Source organism: Ammodytes marinus (assembly GCF_949987685.1).
Source record: "Ammodytes marinus genome assembly, chromosome: 14".
Lineage (NCBI taxonomy): Eukaryota > Metazoa > Chordata > Actinopteri > Uranoscopiformes > Ammodytidae > Ammodytes > Ammodytes marinus.
Genome location: NC_137218.1, coordinates 27,133,874 through 27,150,989, shown reverse-complemented (window position 1 = coordinate 27,150,989; position 17,116 = coordinate 27,133,874). Strand labels below are relative to the sequence as shown.

The 17,116-nt window shown below is 41.0% G+C and overlaps 2 protein-coding genes across 2 annotated transcripts in view; both read left to right on the top strand.

Moving 5' to 3' along the window:
- Positions 1–17,116, top strand: part of atp2a3 (ATPase sarcoplasmic/endoplasmic reticulum Ca2+ transporting 3) — a 333,837-nt gene that overhangs the window by 91,558 nt on the left and 225,163 nt on the right. The window lies entirely within an intron of this gene.
- Positions 1–17,116, top strand: part of camkk1a (calcium/calmodulin-dependent protein kinase kinase 1, alpha a) — an 80,666-nt gene that overhangs the window by 26,312 nt on the left and 37,238 nt on the right. The window contains exons 2-4 of the mRNA XM_080041647.1: positions 2,142–2,591; positions 11,928–11,975; positions 16,823–16,876. Of these exons, the coding sequence (XP_079897773.1) occupies positions 2,193–2,591; positions 11,928–11,975; positions 16,823–16,876 (501 nt within the window). The 5' untranslated portion in view covers positions 2,142–2,192. The remainder of the gene's footprint in view (positions 1–2,141; positions 2,592–11,927; positions 11,976–16,822; positions 16,877–17,116) is intronic.

The following is a 17,116-nucleotide window of genomic DNA, read 5'->3' as shown; positions in this document are numbered from 1 at the left end:
AGTAGTGCAGGTGCACTGTGAGTCCATGTGAATACTTTACTACTTCTTTTTACTAGTATACTCCTGTTCACATGTACCTCCAATGTTATAACTTTGGTAGCATGTTAACATTGCTAAAGACACTAAACAATGTCATTACTTTGTTCTTCACCAAACAAACAAACAAACTGATGATGCCACTTTTTGAACATCAAAATTGACTAGCAATCTATTCAAGAGTAAAGACACTTCACTTGAAACCACTATGTTAACCTCATGGTGGCACTTGTAAATGTAAGTGTATCACCAAAATATGTAAGGTGGATGCTCTTTGGAAGACTGATGTCTGTACATAATCTCATCGTTATCCATCCAAATATCTTAACAACTATTGGGATGTTAAGATACTTTAGTTTGAACCAAAGTGGTGGACCATCCGACCAAGACTGAAATTTCCAACCCTTAAGGCCAGGACACACCAGCCCGAAAATCGCCGTCGTAGAGTCGATAGGGGGTCGGGAGACGAATCTGTTTGGTGTGTGCCGTAACGTCGGCCGACGTAGAGGTCGTCGGGCTTGTTTTGAGCCTGTCGCCGCCGATTGAACATGTTCAATCGGCGGCGACAGGCTGGCCGACCGTCTTTCATTTGGAGCAATTTGATTGGTGGAGGGCTAGCGAATCAGTGAAGCCCGGAAGTGAGGCGGGTAGCACAAACAGCTAACAACAGCTAGCCATCGTTTTAATGTGTTTGTTCGTTTCGTTTTGAGAGTACTCACATGCATCAACCCTTGTTGACTGCTCGACACCATGCTCGACACTCTCTGCTAAAAATTGTGCTCTTATGGTCCATAAATATAAATACGTATTTCTATCTATGTTTATGCTCTAGAGAGTTGTCCCATCATTTCCGGCTTTCGTATTTTTTCGGGCCACAATACAGATTAGCGCCGCCTGCTGTTATGGAGACATTACGTCCCGCGCAAGCAACAGAGCGTACGGAAAGTCAGCAGTCAGTTTGGTGTGTTCTCTGGCCGCGACGGGAAGCCTGGAGCTTCCTGAAACGGCCGACCCCATTTTTTGCGTAGTCGGAACAAGTAGAAACAAGTCGGACTGGTGTGTCCTGGCCTTAAAAAACATGTGATGAACAGCATTCGGTTTAGAGCCACACCTATTAAAGATTATGCATTTACTGTAAGTGCTGTTTTCTTCTTTGGGTGAAAGAGAGCTTTGATATTCGAAGTCTGTGACAATCTGTGGCTGACTTGATCTTCATTGGAGATGAAAGGAGAAAAGCACAATAAGCAAATCCCAGATAAATGTCTGGATATACGCGATCATACAGTGCACACAATACCTTCTGTCTTTTTCAAGTGTGCATTTATTTTTTGTGTCAGTGCACATACAATCATGGCCAAAGACATTAAGCGTAATTAGCTTTTATGCATTTGGGTTGGCTTTCATCCTGGGGGACATTTTTTTCAATTTATAAGAGCAGGTACAGCAGGTAGCTTGACCTACCAGACCATCCACACAGAGAGGTGGATTCTTCTATCTGAATCTTTGATTAAACCAGTCCATATGGAGCCTTTGCAGAGAGATGTGCCCTACTAAGATCAGTGATGGAATTCAACGGTTTTAATTCACATGTGCATATTTAACTTATTGTTTCCTATTGTTGTTGTCTTTGTTTGCATTTTGCACTGCTTTATTTTGCACTCTGGGTGGTGAGCACCATCCTAATTTGGTTGTACAATTTGCACAATGACAATAAAGTCTGAAATCTGAAATGCAAAAGGACGCGTGGACATATTTTCCATTGCACCAAAATGCGGTTACGATGGTTTTAAGTTGGATATTCTGCAAACAGCATGAGCGACGTCTTATAACTAGATTTGTGCGGCGAGGACCGGACGGTGTGCTAATCGTGTGCTAATCGTCCTCTTGTGTCCCCTCCCCTGTATATGTTTTGGCCTCATGCCAAATATACAGGTGTATCTATGAGAATATCATGGAAAAGTAAAAAAATTAAAATAAAAAAACTGACTTGATGTCGTAATAATCGTCCGCCTGACTTTTGGCATAGAACCCTATTAGCTAAAAGCACCACTGTGACTAAATATCTTCATTCATGGTTCACAACATCCTATTTTTGTCTTTTCCAGCTCTGGTAAGACCCTGAACGAAGGGACGACAAGCTGGCCTTGGTCCCGTTGATGCTGGTAGGCGCTTTACCACTGCCCTCCCTGCCACCACCTGCTCCTGTGCTGCTCCTAACTCCAAAGGCCATGGCTATGAGCAGGGACCCTCACTGTGAGAGGCTCGGCCCTGACGCTGACAGTCAGACCAGCAGTCTCACAGACACCATGGCTGCCTTGACCACAGCAGACTCTGCTACCAACGGCGTGAGGAATGGGGGAAAGGCTCCGGAGCAAGGGGGGGCTCAGGCCAAGAGGACGCACCCTTCGCGGCCTAACCTAACCGGGCGGAAGTTGTCTCTGCAGGAGAGAGGCACTTACCTGTCCAGCTCTCGGGAAGGCTGCCCTCACGTCTCCCCTCGTGTGGCTCGCAGGCCCACCGTGGAGTCTAAACGTGTGTCCATATCAGACGCTCAGGTAAGGAAGCCATTTTTTACCTACGTACATTGATTAATAACCATTAAATCTAGGGCTGGGTATTGGCAAGGACTTCGCAATACGATACACATCACGATACAAGGGTTAGATATGGTATGTCACGATACATTTTTTATACATTTATTTATACATTGTGTCTGCATACATAATTTAAGGTGTAATTAGCCAGCTTTAGAGGTGCTGGTAGGCAGATTGTCTTACCTGTGGACAAAACCAGGCTAGCCTTTGATCCTAAGCTAAGCCTGCGGGTGGCTTCATATTAAGCAGACAGACTTTAGAGAGGTACAGTACTGATCTTCTAGCTCTCAGCAAAGTGAATAATCATATAAACTACTACTTCTAAAACTCTGCCTGTGGAGCTTGCCAATCATTCATAATCGTGCATGCATCTGTGTGTGTCAACTCTTGCAAAAACAAGACATATTCACGACTCCAAAATCTCCATATTCCTCTGACTTGTTTACCCTTTTCAATGTGAATATATCGAAAAATTCATGACACAATGTGGAACCCCCTCTGAATTGAAGTGAGTGCTGCCACAGACTGTCAGACCTGTCATTGTGTCCTATCCTATCTGGAAATGGAGTTGCAGCTCTGCCACTGAACCATAAAGAAGGATTCATGTTGTTTGTATTTCCTGCTCTGACTGGATCCATGGAGCACACAGCAGAGAGAAACATTTCTTGCTTGCACAAACAGCCAGTTATTCCCCCTCCCCCCCCCGCTGTTTTCTTAACAGCACTAACCACAATGGGGAAAATGTATAAGAAAAAATCACAGAAGCTTCTTACTCCTTCTGCTTTGTCAGTATGTGGCAGGAAGCACTCCCCTGTGACCTCACCCCTGACTTTCTCATCACTATTGTGATTGACGTTCACTCTATTTTGTACACATTTTGACTCCGTCTCATTTTGTACACGTGTGTCATTTTTCGGAGAGAGAATCGGGAAGTGGGGTACATTTCACTAACGCATTCACTTGTTCATTTTGTGGGTTATGGTTAGGATGAGTGTAGGGATGAGCGCAGCTAGTGTCCAATTCAAGATTGCATTACTTCCTTGAACAATCGACGCAGTCACTACTTGTCCGACCTATGCTTAAAGGAAGCAGGATTATAACCTCATTATGCACTTTATTATTTTTAAATATTTGTATATATATATTTAAAATAGCCCTTGAGGACACAGGCTATTTTATAATTCACTGTGGATTTTTTTTTAAATACGACAGAAAATTGAATTCATATTTGTCTTTGCTATTTTTGATGTTGTTGATCCAAAAATTATCCGATTCCGTAACTCAAAAACCCGTGACACAATCCGAAACCGTGAGTTTTGTGGTCTGTTGCACCACTCCTTGCCAACATGTAAACATATCCTTTTTAAATGAAAGGGATAGAGGACATTTTGTGAAGAGCCGTTATTCCAGTGAGCTCAGACCGGTGCTGAGAGTGGGCAAATAAAGATTGAATAGTGAGATTGATACAATAGACTCTAGAGAGAGAAAGGTAATTCACAACACTGGCAGAATCGATTTGTCCAGGTCTTTTTCTTGAATATGACTGTTTATTCATCTTTACAGTGAATGGAAGACAAAAAAGCTTGACTCAACCATTATCTAGTGCAGTCATACAATCATATAGAATTGAATCTCTGTGTTCTCATTCAATATTTCATATTTTCAAAGAGTAAATCAAGGCTCTCATCTCTCTTGTTTTCCTGCACATTTCTTTCATTTGCACCAGACACAAGGTTCGATGACAATGTAACCCAAACTTAACCACCTTCTTCTGCAATCACTGGTCCTGTTTCGCTACAGCCATAATACCATTCCATCAAAGTTAATGTGAAAACGACAGGCTGCGGAAATGATTTTTACTCTTGCAGGCTTTAAATACCATTGGACACCATTTCCTACCTTTTTAATTATACACTACCTAAGACAGGCTTCATTATTATTCATCATATGAATTAAAATGCATGGTCATTGATTTTTGAACAGGCACGGCGGCAGTGATCTATTTTTGTTATGCACTGATATTGATCAGTGGCTGGGTAATGGATGGAAAGATGTGGAGAGTTTGGTGGAGGACAGAGGGAGATGGGGATAGAGATGGGTGTGTTGAATAGTGCGGGACAGCAGACAGATGACTGCGCTGCGACTGTAAAGCAACAGTCCAATGTGCCTGTGACCCCAAAAGCCCTTACAAAGATTTTTTTGTCAGGGCTTTATTGTCAATTTTTACAATATGTGCTATACATACAGAGGAATCGGAAATACATTTTTCTCCGACCCCACGATGCTAAATAGTGCAAAAGTGAGGCAAAACGGTATGGATTATCAAGTAATTTAAATGTGCAATATAAAGAATTTGGAAGAATAAAGATGAGTTGTGGCCCAGTGAAGCCTCTTTTTCAGCAGTTTGATTCATGTGTTTGTGCATGTGCGTTCGTGGCAGATGTATTTAAGGCTTTCTGCATGGCCCCTCTTTATCCCAGTATTAACTACCGCCGTCCCATTTTTCTTCCCATCTCTTTATCTCTCCAGCCTCTATTCTTTCTCTCAGCCTTTGTCAGTATCCCTTCTCACAGTAGTTCACACCATCAAACCCATAAATCGTGCATAACTCTCTGACGCACAATCCTGGCATCTCCGGCAACACCACCAATACGAACCACACGTCCAGCAGATTATGTAACCCACGCAATTATGTCATATTTTCTAAAATACCCTGACGCGTGGTGAGTGGAGTCCTGTCCTACACTTTTCGAGTTGCCGCTGTCTTTCTGTTTTATAACATCTGTGTTCTCGTTCCTCCTCTAATTTTTTGTAAACGCCTTCCAGTAGAGCCGGAACGATATGCTTCTGTCCCGTTTTGCATTGTTTTGCATTGCAATTTCGATATTGAAAATGTACTGCCATTCGCTAGTATCGATTAGTAAGATTTTCCTTTCTGCTAACAAGAATGTAAGAATAAAAAAAAAAAACATTCAAATTGTATTTAAAAATCATCCCATAGAAAAAGTTTACTAAAATACCCCGGCGTGTGAAACATGAAGCCCTGCCCTATACGCTCTGAGTTGGCGCAGTACTTTCTGTTAGATCTGTATTCTCCCACTTAATGTAATGCGGTATGAGGCCCTAAAGCAGCAGCCCAGCTCACACTTAAGCCATTGCACCCTAAACGGTAAATGAGTAGAGATGTGCTAAAATATTGATAGGGCAATGTATTATGATATTTATTTTTGTGATATCTGTATTGTATCATCAGCTCCAACAATCTGTATTTTAGAGAAAAGAAAGTCGGGTTTAAAAACAGGTTGTCTACTACAACCTCTGCTCATGTAGATGTCGCAGTACGCAGTCCTTTTAATTAGTTTGTTTCTTTTTTGAAACTTATATTTTAATGGTTTTTTAATTTTTTTTATACAGACAAAAAGACAAAATAAGTAGACATATATAATACACACACAACCCCCACCCCCCTCCCTCACACAGACAGACAAGAAATAAAAAAATAAAAAATAAATTAAATAAGCAAATAAGACAAGATGATTAAGAAAATAAGCTATAAATACACACACAGAAACGAAAAGAGAAAAATAAACAAAACTGGGGCAAACCTCTCTCGTCCACTGCATGTGGCGCCAAGGGGGCATACGTTTCAGGCCCCGATGTGCTGTTAGCACTGGGCCCCACACTGCACGAAAGCCAGGAGCGCTGCCTGACAGCTCGTATCTTAGCCTCTCAATGTGCAAGATGCCCACCAGTTCCCTTAGCCAAGAGTGAAATTGGGGGGCCCAGTCCGATTTCCACAGCTTTTAAAATACATCGTTTAGCAATTACCATGCCATAGACCATGATTGGGCGAGCATTATGGTCCAGTTTGTCCAAGTGCCCAAACAGAACAGTTTCCGGATCAGGAGTGAAAGAAACATTTAAGACATTAGAATACCATTGAAATACAAGACACCAAAAGTTGTAAAGATTTGGACATTCCCAAAAGTGGTGAGCAAGTGTACCCTCGGCAGTCTTACATCTGTTACATAAAGGCGAAAGATTTGGGAAAATGTTTTGCAGTTTAACCTTAGAATAGTGCAATCTAAGTGTGACCTTAAATTGAATTAACTGAAGCCTTGAGTTTATAGAGCAGGATTTTATGCTTTTTAGCGCTCCCTCCCAGACATCGTCAGTTATTCCAATGTTTAAGTCTTTTTCCCATGATTGCTTTATCTTTAAAGTAGATGTGTCCTGCCGGTCTAAAAATATTCACACAAAAGATGAAATCAGGTTTTTAGCTTCTGGTGAGTCTAGCAAAGTTTTGGACAATGGGTCATCTGCGGGCAGTGATTCAAAGGATGGTATATTCTGTCTGACATAATTCCTTAACTGTAGATACCTGAAGAATTGCGCTTTTGACAGTGAAAACTTTGATACTAGCTGATCAAATGAAGCAAAGTGACCATTTATATAAAGGTCCTCAACTGTTACTATTCCCTTCCGACTCCAATCTCTGAATGCTGAATCTGTGAACGATGGGGGAAAGGCATGGTTATGTCAGATTGGGGCATGTATGGTCGTGCTCGGTAGTTCACAGGCCTTTCTAATTTAGTTCCAAATTCTCTGACCATTGGATAGAATAAAGTGGTCTCCTCTAGAGGAGGCAGGCGGTCTGGGAGAAGAGAAAAGGAGGGCAGGAAGAGACGTTTTTGGGGCCAGGCTTTTTTCAATGGGCAACCAGGGGGGCAGATCAGTTCTAACATCTTTTTCATATGTAAATTGCCAATACACCATCACTCTAGCATTGGCAGCCCAGTAATAATGTAAAAAACACGGTAACCCCAGTCCGCCATGCTCCCTGGGTTTCTGAAGATGGGCTTCTGAGATCCTATGTGCTTTATAGGGGAGAGTGGCCTAAGTTGTGCATTTTGGAAGTTGTGCCACCCCTTGTTTCTTGAAAACCGTGGAAGAAATTGGAAATGTGACCACATATTTAAGAAGAGCCATCCATTTAACTCATCCTGTAAAGAAGGGAGACACAAGGAATAAGATATAAGCACATTTAAGCTGAAAAAAACTGTGTTTTGCCTTTCAAAGTAAAATTTCCATGATCAAGGTTTTTTGATTATTGTGTCTGAACACTTATAGACAAGTTTGAAAACATTTGACACATGTTTTAGTGCTTTGGTATGCTACATTTTGAGTCTATACAGTTAGCACGATGTCAGCCCTAAATTGCTGCATCATGCTTATTATCCAAATTTCTGGGATTGGGGTGATTTGTGCCAAAGGCCCGAGGTGAGTTATAAGTAAGTAAGTAAAATGTATTTATAAAAGCACATTTATGACAGTTTGCACTGTCCAAAGTGCTGTACATAGTGCATTCAGTAGGTAAACAATGAAGGTAAAATAACAATAACCAAAATAAAAGACGTAAAGCCCATACATCCACATAAACACATATAGTAGTGCAGAGGTAGGATAGTTAATGGGGAGGAAACACCAGGGTGTACATATGGGTTTTGAGCCTTGATTTAAAGGCAGAAATGTAGAGGGAATCACATTTGTCAGGTGGCAGTTGGTTCCACAAGCACGGAGCAACTAGTGCAAAGTAAATTTCTGAGAGTTGTGCCAGTGGCATGGCTGTATACGCTGGTCACCAAAAGAAAGTGATTGTCTACAGTAGCTCAGAAGAGAGTGACATATCAATTCCACTTAACGACACCACTGATGAGAGTTCAGATGGCCAGAAAGATGATGATGGTGACTTTGTCATTGTGAGCTTTGCAGGTAAAAGCATTAGATCTGCTAGGCCTTGTTTAAGAAAATTGTCCTTCAATCTTTGTCAACTATTTACTTTATTTACTTTAAATACACCTTAAATAAGTGATTGTCTAATGGATTTGTCTTGCATTACAGTTTATGAGATATATAGCAATGGCACAATTTACCCCATGGTATTCTCTCCAACCGCACAACTTACACCACACCGGGGGCAAGTTGTGCAACAAGACAACTTTTTTTCCGAAAGCTATATTTCTTCAACAGTTTATTCCAGATCCAAAGTTTTTATTGCCAGGGATGCACAACACCCTGAAATATATGTACATATTTGAGTTGGAGACTTTCCTGTCAAGGCCTTACTTTAAAGTCACTTTGAGTGAAAAGTTGCACAACTTAGGCCACTCTCCCCTATCCCCAAATGAAAGGCATTATAATGGAATCAATTGACTTAAAGTAAGATTTAGGAATATAAATTGGCACATTCTGAAATAGATACAGAAAGCTCGGCAGGGAGACCCATCTTTACTGCGTTCACATGGCCAATAAGGGAGATCGGTAATGTTCTCCATTTCTCTATATTCTCCTTTAGTTTGTTCAATCTTTCTGTAAAATTTAACTTAAAAAGTGTCTTTGGGTTTTTAGATAATTTAATGCCCAGGTACTTTATACTGACCAGATTTGTTTTAAACTGCGTATTGGCTAGGAATGTTGGGTCCAGATCTGCTGTTAAAGACAAGAGTTCAATTTATGGAGTAGCCCGAGACGTCGCCAAAATAATTAATTAGCTGGAGTAGGTGGGGGATGGAATTCTCGGGGTCGGCTACAAAAAGGGCGATGTCATCTGCGTACAGAGACATCTTATGGTCCATCCCACCTAGTGATATAGGCTTTATAAGTGCGTGCCCTCTTATGCTAATAGCCAGGGGCTCGATGGCCAACGCAAAGAGGAGCGGCGAGAGGGGGCAACCCTGGCGCGTGCCCCTCTGAAGGGCAAAGGGTGTGGATCTTTCCTGGTTTGTTAGAATGGAGGCGGTGGGATGGGCATATATTAAGTGCACCCATGAAATGAAAGGGGCCCCTAGACCGAACTCCTCCAGCACCTTGAGTACGTACCCCCACTCAACCTGGTCGAAAGCTTTTTCCGCGTCCAGAAACAAAACAGCTTGTTTGGAAGAGCTGTCGAATTTGTTATACATAATATTTAGGACTCTCCTAACATTAGAAAATGAAAACCTATTGGGGATAAACCCAGTAAATCTGTGTGAATAATGGATTCTATAGATTTGTTTAGTCTTATTTGCCAGAATTTTTGTGAAAATTTTTAAATCCAAGTTAAGCATAGCAATTGGTTGATATGAGGACGGGTTAGTTTCATCTGTCTTGTTTTAACAAGAGAGAAATGTTTGCGTTATACAGTGTTGATGGGAGTCTGTTCGCTTCGGCTGAGTGGGAGAACATTCTATGCAAGATCGGGGTTACTTGGTCAGCAAACTTCTTATAAAATTCAACTACGAAGCCATCTGGCCCAGGGCCATCTTGCCGTTATGCAGTGATTTGATAGCGTCTGTGATTTCTGCAGGGGACAGTTCAGAGTTTAACCCATTGATGACGGCTGCTGCGTGATGCCACATTGTATCTCCTGCCTGATGCTGCGTCACGCAGCATTGTTACTTTATCTAATTTTCATGGCGTGCGCAACATAGAATGCACCGTCATTGGTTCAATTACACATGAGGTGGGTTTTGTTGATTTTTTAAGACCACGTGACCACCCAAAAAATGTGTGGTTTGCTGAAAATCACGCCAATCAAAAAAATTAATAAAAAATAAAAAAATTAAAATTAAAAAAAAAATACGCCAGCTGTGTCGGCGATAGTGTATTACAGAACAGTTAGTGGCGTTCGGAGCGCAGAATCAAGGTCTACTATAGGCTACTGACGAAAATCACACAACACATTGCATCTATTTATTAACAATATTTATGAATTTAGGCTATATTTTGATGCTCCAACTCAAATTCAGCCCAGCCAGGCGAAAGTTAAGTTTCAGTTTCGTTTTCATCTCCATGGTATACAGCCGTTTGGACCAGCTGATCGGCTCCCGACAGCAGGAGTCAGTCTGCGTTCCAGTTGTACTGGGAAGTCGGATTTATGGTGCCAGTGATAACTGAACTAAATAATAAAATAAGGCTTTCTTCTCCTTCCTATATCTGTCTATCTTTATCCCTCCACTGCACACTCAGTCACTACTATCCATGCTAAAAGGAAGCAGGATTATAACCTTGTTTAGCACATTATTTTTAAATATTTTATATTATTTATTCTTTTTTTTCTCCCCCATCTAATTTTGACGATTTTTAGAAAAATGTGTTGGTTTGTAAGCGCTAAGGGAGCATGTTTAAATAAAACCTGTGAACCTTAACTTTTAAATTTATTTTATTTCATGTTTCTATGTGCTACACATGCTTAGATCTTAAGGTTTTAGTAGACTTTACAATTCATACTATTTTTTCAGAAAACCCTCAGGCATTAAGGACATGCATCCTAGATTGCCATTGTCATCAATGGGTTAAGGCCTCGTGGGAGGCGCTGTCTAGCTTTTTTAACCATGCGTCGATATCACCCTTAGCTTTGGATTTATACAGCTCATGATAATACTCCTTAAAGCATTTATTTATTTGTTTCGGGTCAGTTAATGCCACACCTCTGCTAGATCTTATTGTATGTATGGATCTGCTGGCTTGTTGCCCTCTGAGCTGGCGGGCCAGCAAGGTATGTGGTTTATCCCCTAGTTCAAAATAATGTTGCTTAAGTCTGAGAAGCTGGTCACTCACTTATTAGTTTGCTTCTGATAATCAATGTGATGTGATGTACTAAGACCACCCTGTTCTTGCAACTTGTATATCAGCTCTGTTTTTACAAATTTCATTGAACTATGTGGAATATTATTGCAATATATCGCAATATGCATTGTATTGTGATATATCATATTGTGATGCGTATTGTATCGTGACGCCCTTGCCAATACACAGCCCTAGTAATGAGAGGACTGCTTTCAATCCATTCTGTCCACATCTCCTTCCACACTTGCGTCACTGCTTGCTTGTCTGCTCATTGACTTTGCTGTTTGTGCGTCCCCTTCATCAGCCAACCCCTCCAACTCTTCAACTGTCTGTCTGTCTGTCTGTCTGTCTGATTTTCTGACTGTCCTGCTTTGGTCTGCTCTACTCTCCCGTGCCCTTGGTCGACTCTGTAGCAGTGGTTGCTATGGAACTACAAATCAACCATTTAAGCAGTAGCTTCACTCTGATGGATTGGCAGACAGTAAACAGAATCTACAGACTGCATCGTTAACTACAGTACATCTCACAAATAAACGACATTCAACGCATGTACACACACACACACACACACACACACACACACACACATACACACAGCAGGGAGGCATGTTCCTGTGTCTCTGCTCTGTAAGAGGAAAGCAATGTTGTTGATGTAGCTCTCCATGACCCCATTGTTTCTCTTTGTCACAGGACTGTATCCAGCTCAACCAGTATAAACTGAAGAGTGAGATTGGAAAGGTGAGTTTATGTTTGTTTTTCTTTCATCATACGCCTCAATTCCAAATAGTTTGTAAAAAAGCAGCGGCTCAGATACATCTTTTCTGAATTGATTTGTTTAATGTGGAGTCAGTGATTCAGGAGAACACTTCTTGTCAAAATCACTTTTTGTAAAAAACCTTTGTAGTAGGAATAAGAATGGTATGAATGTATGAATGGTAGACATCATACATGAAACGCTGTGGGACACAAATGGATTTTAGTCTGTTGATACAATCAATGTAGGCAAACAAATCTAACTAAATAAAGCAAGTTCTAAATAGTAGGGAGGTTAAGTGCAAAAAATAGGGCGTTGACTTCAAGTCATGATGCAAAAGTCCCCTTTGGTATGGAAGTACCTTAGGGTCATAGAAATACATTTATCCAAAGACACAAGTGAGATCACCCTTTTTTTCTGAAATACACACCTTTTTCGAAAATGGCCGCGGAATGTTATGACAATAAACAGTGCAATACACCAGAGCTCATATATTTGCTTCTGTTTTAGCTATAATGACAAACTTAGTGTCAAAATGTACATTGTTTGGGTCAAGGAATGCAATTTGAGAGGTTTCAAGACTAAAAAAACAATATTTTTCTCCCTCCCATAACAATTGGGGATAAAATTCACACATTTTATTAAAAATGCATGCTTTCAAAAGTCCACTCATTGTATGAGAAAAATAGTGTGGACCTCCCACAAATTGCAAAAGAAACTATTTCAACTGTTCTTGTCTCATGAAATTGTAATTTATAACATACTCAAAGACCTAGGGAATCCTAGTGGAGGAATGTCATTCTCTAAGGGGTTTCTTTACCATACTTTTGTACCAATTTTTCGGATTCCTAAAAAATGTTTAATGGTTGAGGTAAGTGCCAAATTGCTTACCCTTCTTAGAAAACATGAAACTTGGTAAACTCATACAGTTCAGGGTCCTGAACCTTTGCAGATATTGAGCAATCACGTAATCGAATCATGGCGGCCGAGGCGGCCATTTTACTTTCCGCCATAGCCTAATTATGCATTTTGCATCATAACTCCTGAACTAATCATGATAACAGGTGACATCTACCCCTATGTTTTCATGGTCAGTGATTACTATGATACCACATACAACATCAGAAACAGTTTAGGTCAATAGTTAAGGGTGAATTCAATGATTTTGTGAAAATGATCACAGTATCTAACCTCGCTGTGACCTTATAATGTTGTAGCTTATGCTGCATGAACTTTGAGTTTTATAAACTTTAATTGTGTTCATTAATCAAGACTAAATAATAAAATGTAATACTACTTTTATAACACCATAATATGTTTTTGAATGCCAAACTGCCACAAACTCACATAAATGTGCACACTGATGAACATAAACTTTAATATTAAAATATTGGTGCAAAGCTGTACTGTTAATTCAAGGCGCATCCAGAGCAGTAATACTGCAACGTCAAAGGCGTAATTCAATGCAAACCATGAGTATTCAGATATAGTTGTATGACGCATTGGAGTCCATCTCTCAAAAGCACTTGTAGTGAGTCAAGTCCCTCCCCATTCTTCCATCATAAAGGCACAGCAAAGCATTCTCTCTGACAGTGGGTCAAACACTGTAGCTTGTTGAAATCAGAACTGGAGGTTGGTGTGGTAAATAAAGAAGACTAGCAGATACTACTTTCTGTACTATGAGCAGATCAGCATGTCCTCCCCTATGGTGACAGTTGCTCCGGTCCTGGCATGTGCGCGCCTACAGTGTGCCATGTCTTCGGTGGATGTGCCCTGATAACCTGAAATACGACAACTGACTCTCCATACCTTCTTTTGAAATATTTACTGTATGGTTAACTGATGTCTTTGAATGTTGATCTACGTGTCCGAGTTAGACTGAACAAGTGCTTCACAATCCACCAGGACCACCAAATACTGAAATTGACCTGTGACTCCTGGAAGGTCAGGTGTGTGGAGCGCCCAAATGGCATCTGCTAATAGTGGCTTTTCTGGCTGTTGAAGCAACAAGAAGGTGTCAAACGGTTCTGGATGAACCTTTTGCAGCAATTGTGAGTCGCTGGAAAAGCAGGTGAAGATCGACCTCCACTACTCCACAATCGATCTTGACATTCTTTGTACTGTTGTTGACCGCCTGAACCCACTTCTTGACAGTAGTCTGTCCATCCATGCTGGCCAAAATGGTGTTTGGGATGATCTTTCCCTTATCAACATTCCATAGAGGTATGCATTGACCCCAGTAGAGACACTGCATAAGAATGGATCCAAGTAGAAATGGTGTCTTTCTTGGAGGTAGTTCAGATCAGTGTATCCTTCATGTCGCATGCTCGCCTTGCATCCGCCATGTGCTTGTTCTGTTCGCCAGTGTTCACACATTTCTGGTAAATATCTGGATGATCCAATAGGAGCTTGCACATCCACTGCACATAGATAAGGGAAATATTACTGATATTAGCAAAAAGAAAAGTTAGAAAAGCTCCATTTCCTCCTGCAACTCAGCACCAGCCATGAAATGTGCAACAGACCCCAAAACCACGCTGCCCAAGTCACTTCCCTGTGGCACAGCTTCTATGATCAAAAGGGCCTTCCATCAAAGCAGTTGATCAAATGTGATGATGGGGGTAGAATATCAACATTTGGGAGAAAGACGAAGGAGGATTTCACTGAGTGAGTGCCACACTGTTAGCCTGTAAATCCAGACCCATATCTAGACTGATAGAGGGTCTGGCCACGATCAATAGACCTTCCCAACTCAAGGGGCGGCTCCTACGCATGCATTTCAAATATCAGTGCACACAATTGGATTGCACTACAACCAATCAGAGCGATGCACAAGGTGACGTATTAAGCCCTGTTTGTTTAGCGAACAGCGGGGTTAACTGGTAAGTTAAACTTTTGCCGTGATCGGTCGGCAAAACAGAACATGCTCTTTCTTGCTAATAAAAGATTTGAGTGCCGTCTTCCAAATTGTAAAGTGTCGAGGCCAAAGCCGTCTGAAACTCAAACAACATATCCACAGCCATCTTTGATGTTTACTATCACGGCTTCGGCGGCGCATGCACAGCACTGTCGTCATCCGGTTATGTTCGCCCCAGAGCACCATACATAGGGCTCTGGCCTGCCCATATCAGATAGAACTAATTGAAACGTTGCTCAGAATTTTCTGACATATTTAATGAGCTTCAATGCAGAGTGCCTTGACCAACAAGCTGAGCAAATTTAAATTGGCCAGCGGCAGATCTGGATTTCCAGGCTACCACACTGTGCCAATTTTCCAGTCTATTTGGACAGTACAGAACTCTTTTGGCCACATCCATTAAAAGATTGAGCTGCTTTTTCGGCCGCTAAACCGGTGCAAATGTGAGAAAAAATAGCTTTGCACAGATGACTCACAAAGGCTGAAATTCACGCAGACTGCAATGAAATGGCCCTGCCAAGCAGACAGCGCCGACGGTGCGCTTGTCCCATTTGAATGTATTTAAATGAGTGAATATTCAAAATCCAGCGCAAAATTACTCCCTTCCTCTGCAAATAGAACTCGTTGCAGATTGCACCTCAACCTCAAAACTAGTTTACTCTAGTAAACAATAAACAATGGCAAACAGCGCCCAGCTGTCAAACTTTGTGGGTGTAAGCACCGGTATATAAATATATACTTTGTGGATACTGTGCTAAAACAGGGGCAGATTGCGCCCACTGTTTCTCCACAATGCGTCGAACTATTAGCATGTGCAATCCATTCTTAGTGGATGTGGCCCTTTGTGTAGACAACAGACAAAAATATATGTTTTAATATTGATACTGTTATACTCTTTTACAGACACCTAAGCCTATTTCTGGGTTACTAAAAAAATTTAATTTTCCAAAAATCAATTAATTCAACCTTAACTATTGACCTGAACAGTTTCTGATGTTGTATGTGGTAGCATTGTAATCCCTGACCATGAAAACATGGGGGTAGGCATCACCTGTTATGTGTTATCATGTTTGGTTCAGGAGTTATGATGCGAAATGCATAATTAGGCTATGGCGGAAAATAGAATAGCCGGAGAAAAGGAGATTTTTTTTTTTTTGCCTTGAAACCTATCAAATTGCATTCCTTGACCAAACCAATGTACATTTTGACAATAGGTTTGTCATTATAGCTAAAACAGAAGCAAATATATGAGCTCTGGTGTATTGCACTGTTTATTGTCATAACATTCCGCGGCCATTTTCGAAAAAGGTGTGTATTTCAGAAAAAAAGGGTGATCTCACTTGTGTCTTTGGATAAATGTATTTCTATGACCCTAAGGTACTTCCATACCAAAGGGGACTTTTGCATCATGACTTGAAGTCAAAAGTCACTTAACCTCCCTACTAAAAAGGTACTTTCCTTTATTTGAGTATTTCCATTCCGTGAAACTGTATACTTCTCCTCCACTATGTATTCTGTATGTCGTACCCTTCCAACCGGCAACAACTTAGTTTCATTTTGAAATGTGGCTGTACAAGGAATCAAAGGTGATCCAAGTCTCCTCATTGAATGTAGTGTGTGTGTGTGTGTGTGTGTGTGTGTTTCTGTCTGTGCACGTGTGTATACATTGTGTACTGCCAAAGAATAAAAATGCTATGTTTCAAAATGCTCCTGTGCCTCCGTCTTATCACAAAGTGATGCTCTGGGAATCCTAACAGTATCGCTCACCAGTTTTTTTTTGATGACCCACTTTGTATTTAGGTGGATATGCACCTCTGAACATTTGGTTTTCCACTGAGCTTTATCATCCAATAATGTGATGAAAAAGTACAGCAGCATGAGTTGAAAATTAATCTCTGTGCTGTTGTGTTGCAGGGCTCCTACGGTGTGGTCAAACTTGCCTACAATGAGGATGACGACCAACACTATGTAAGTCATGATTGCAAATCAATTTAAAATTCCAAAAGCCTCCTTGTTTCTTCTTGCACTGTGGACAATGTATCATCCAGCACGCCGAGAGGAGGTCATTAGAAAAGGTGATTCAAGGTGATTTGTTCCTGTAAAAAGCCCTCCTGTTTGAACAGAACTAAGCCGGTCGTACAGTAACAACAATAAAAGTGTTTGGATGAGATGGGATTTAGATTTCCACTTTTGAACCGGAGCCAGGTG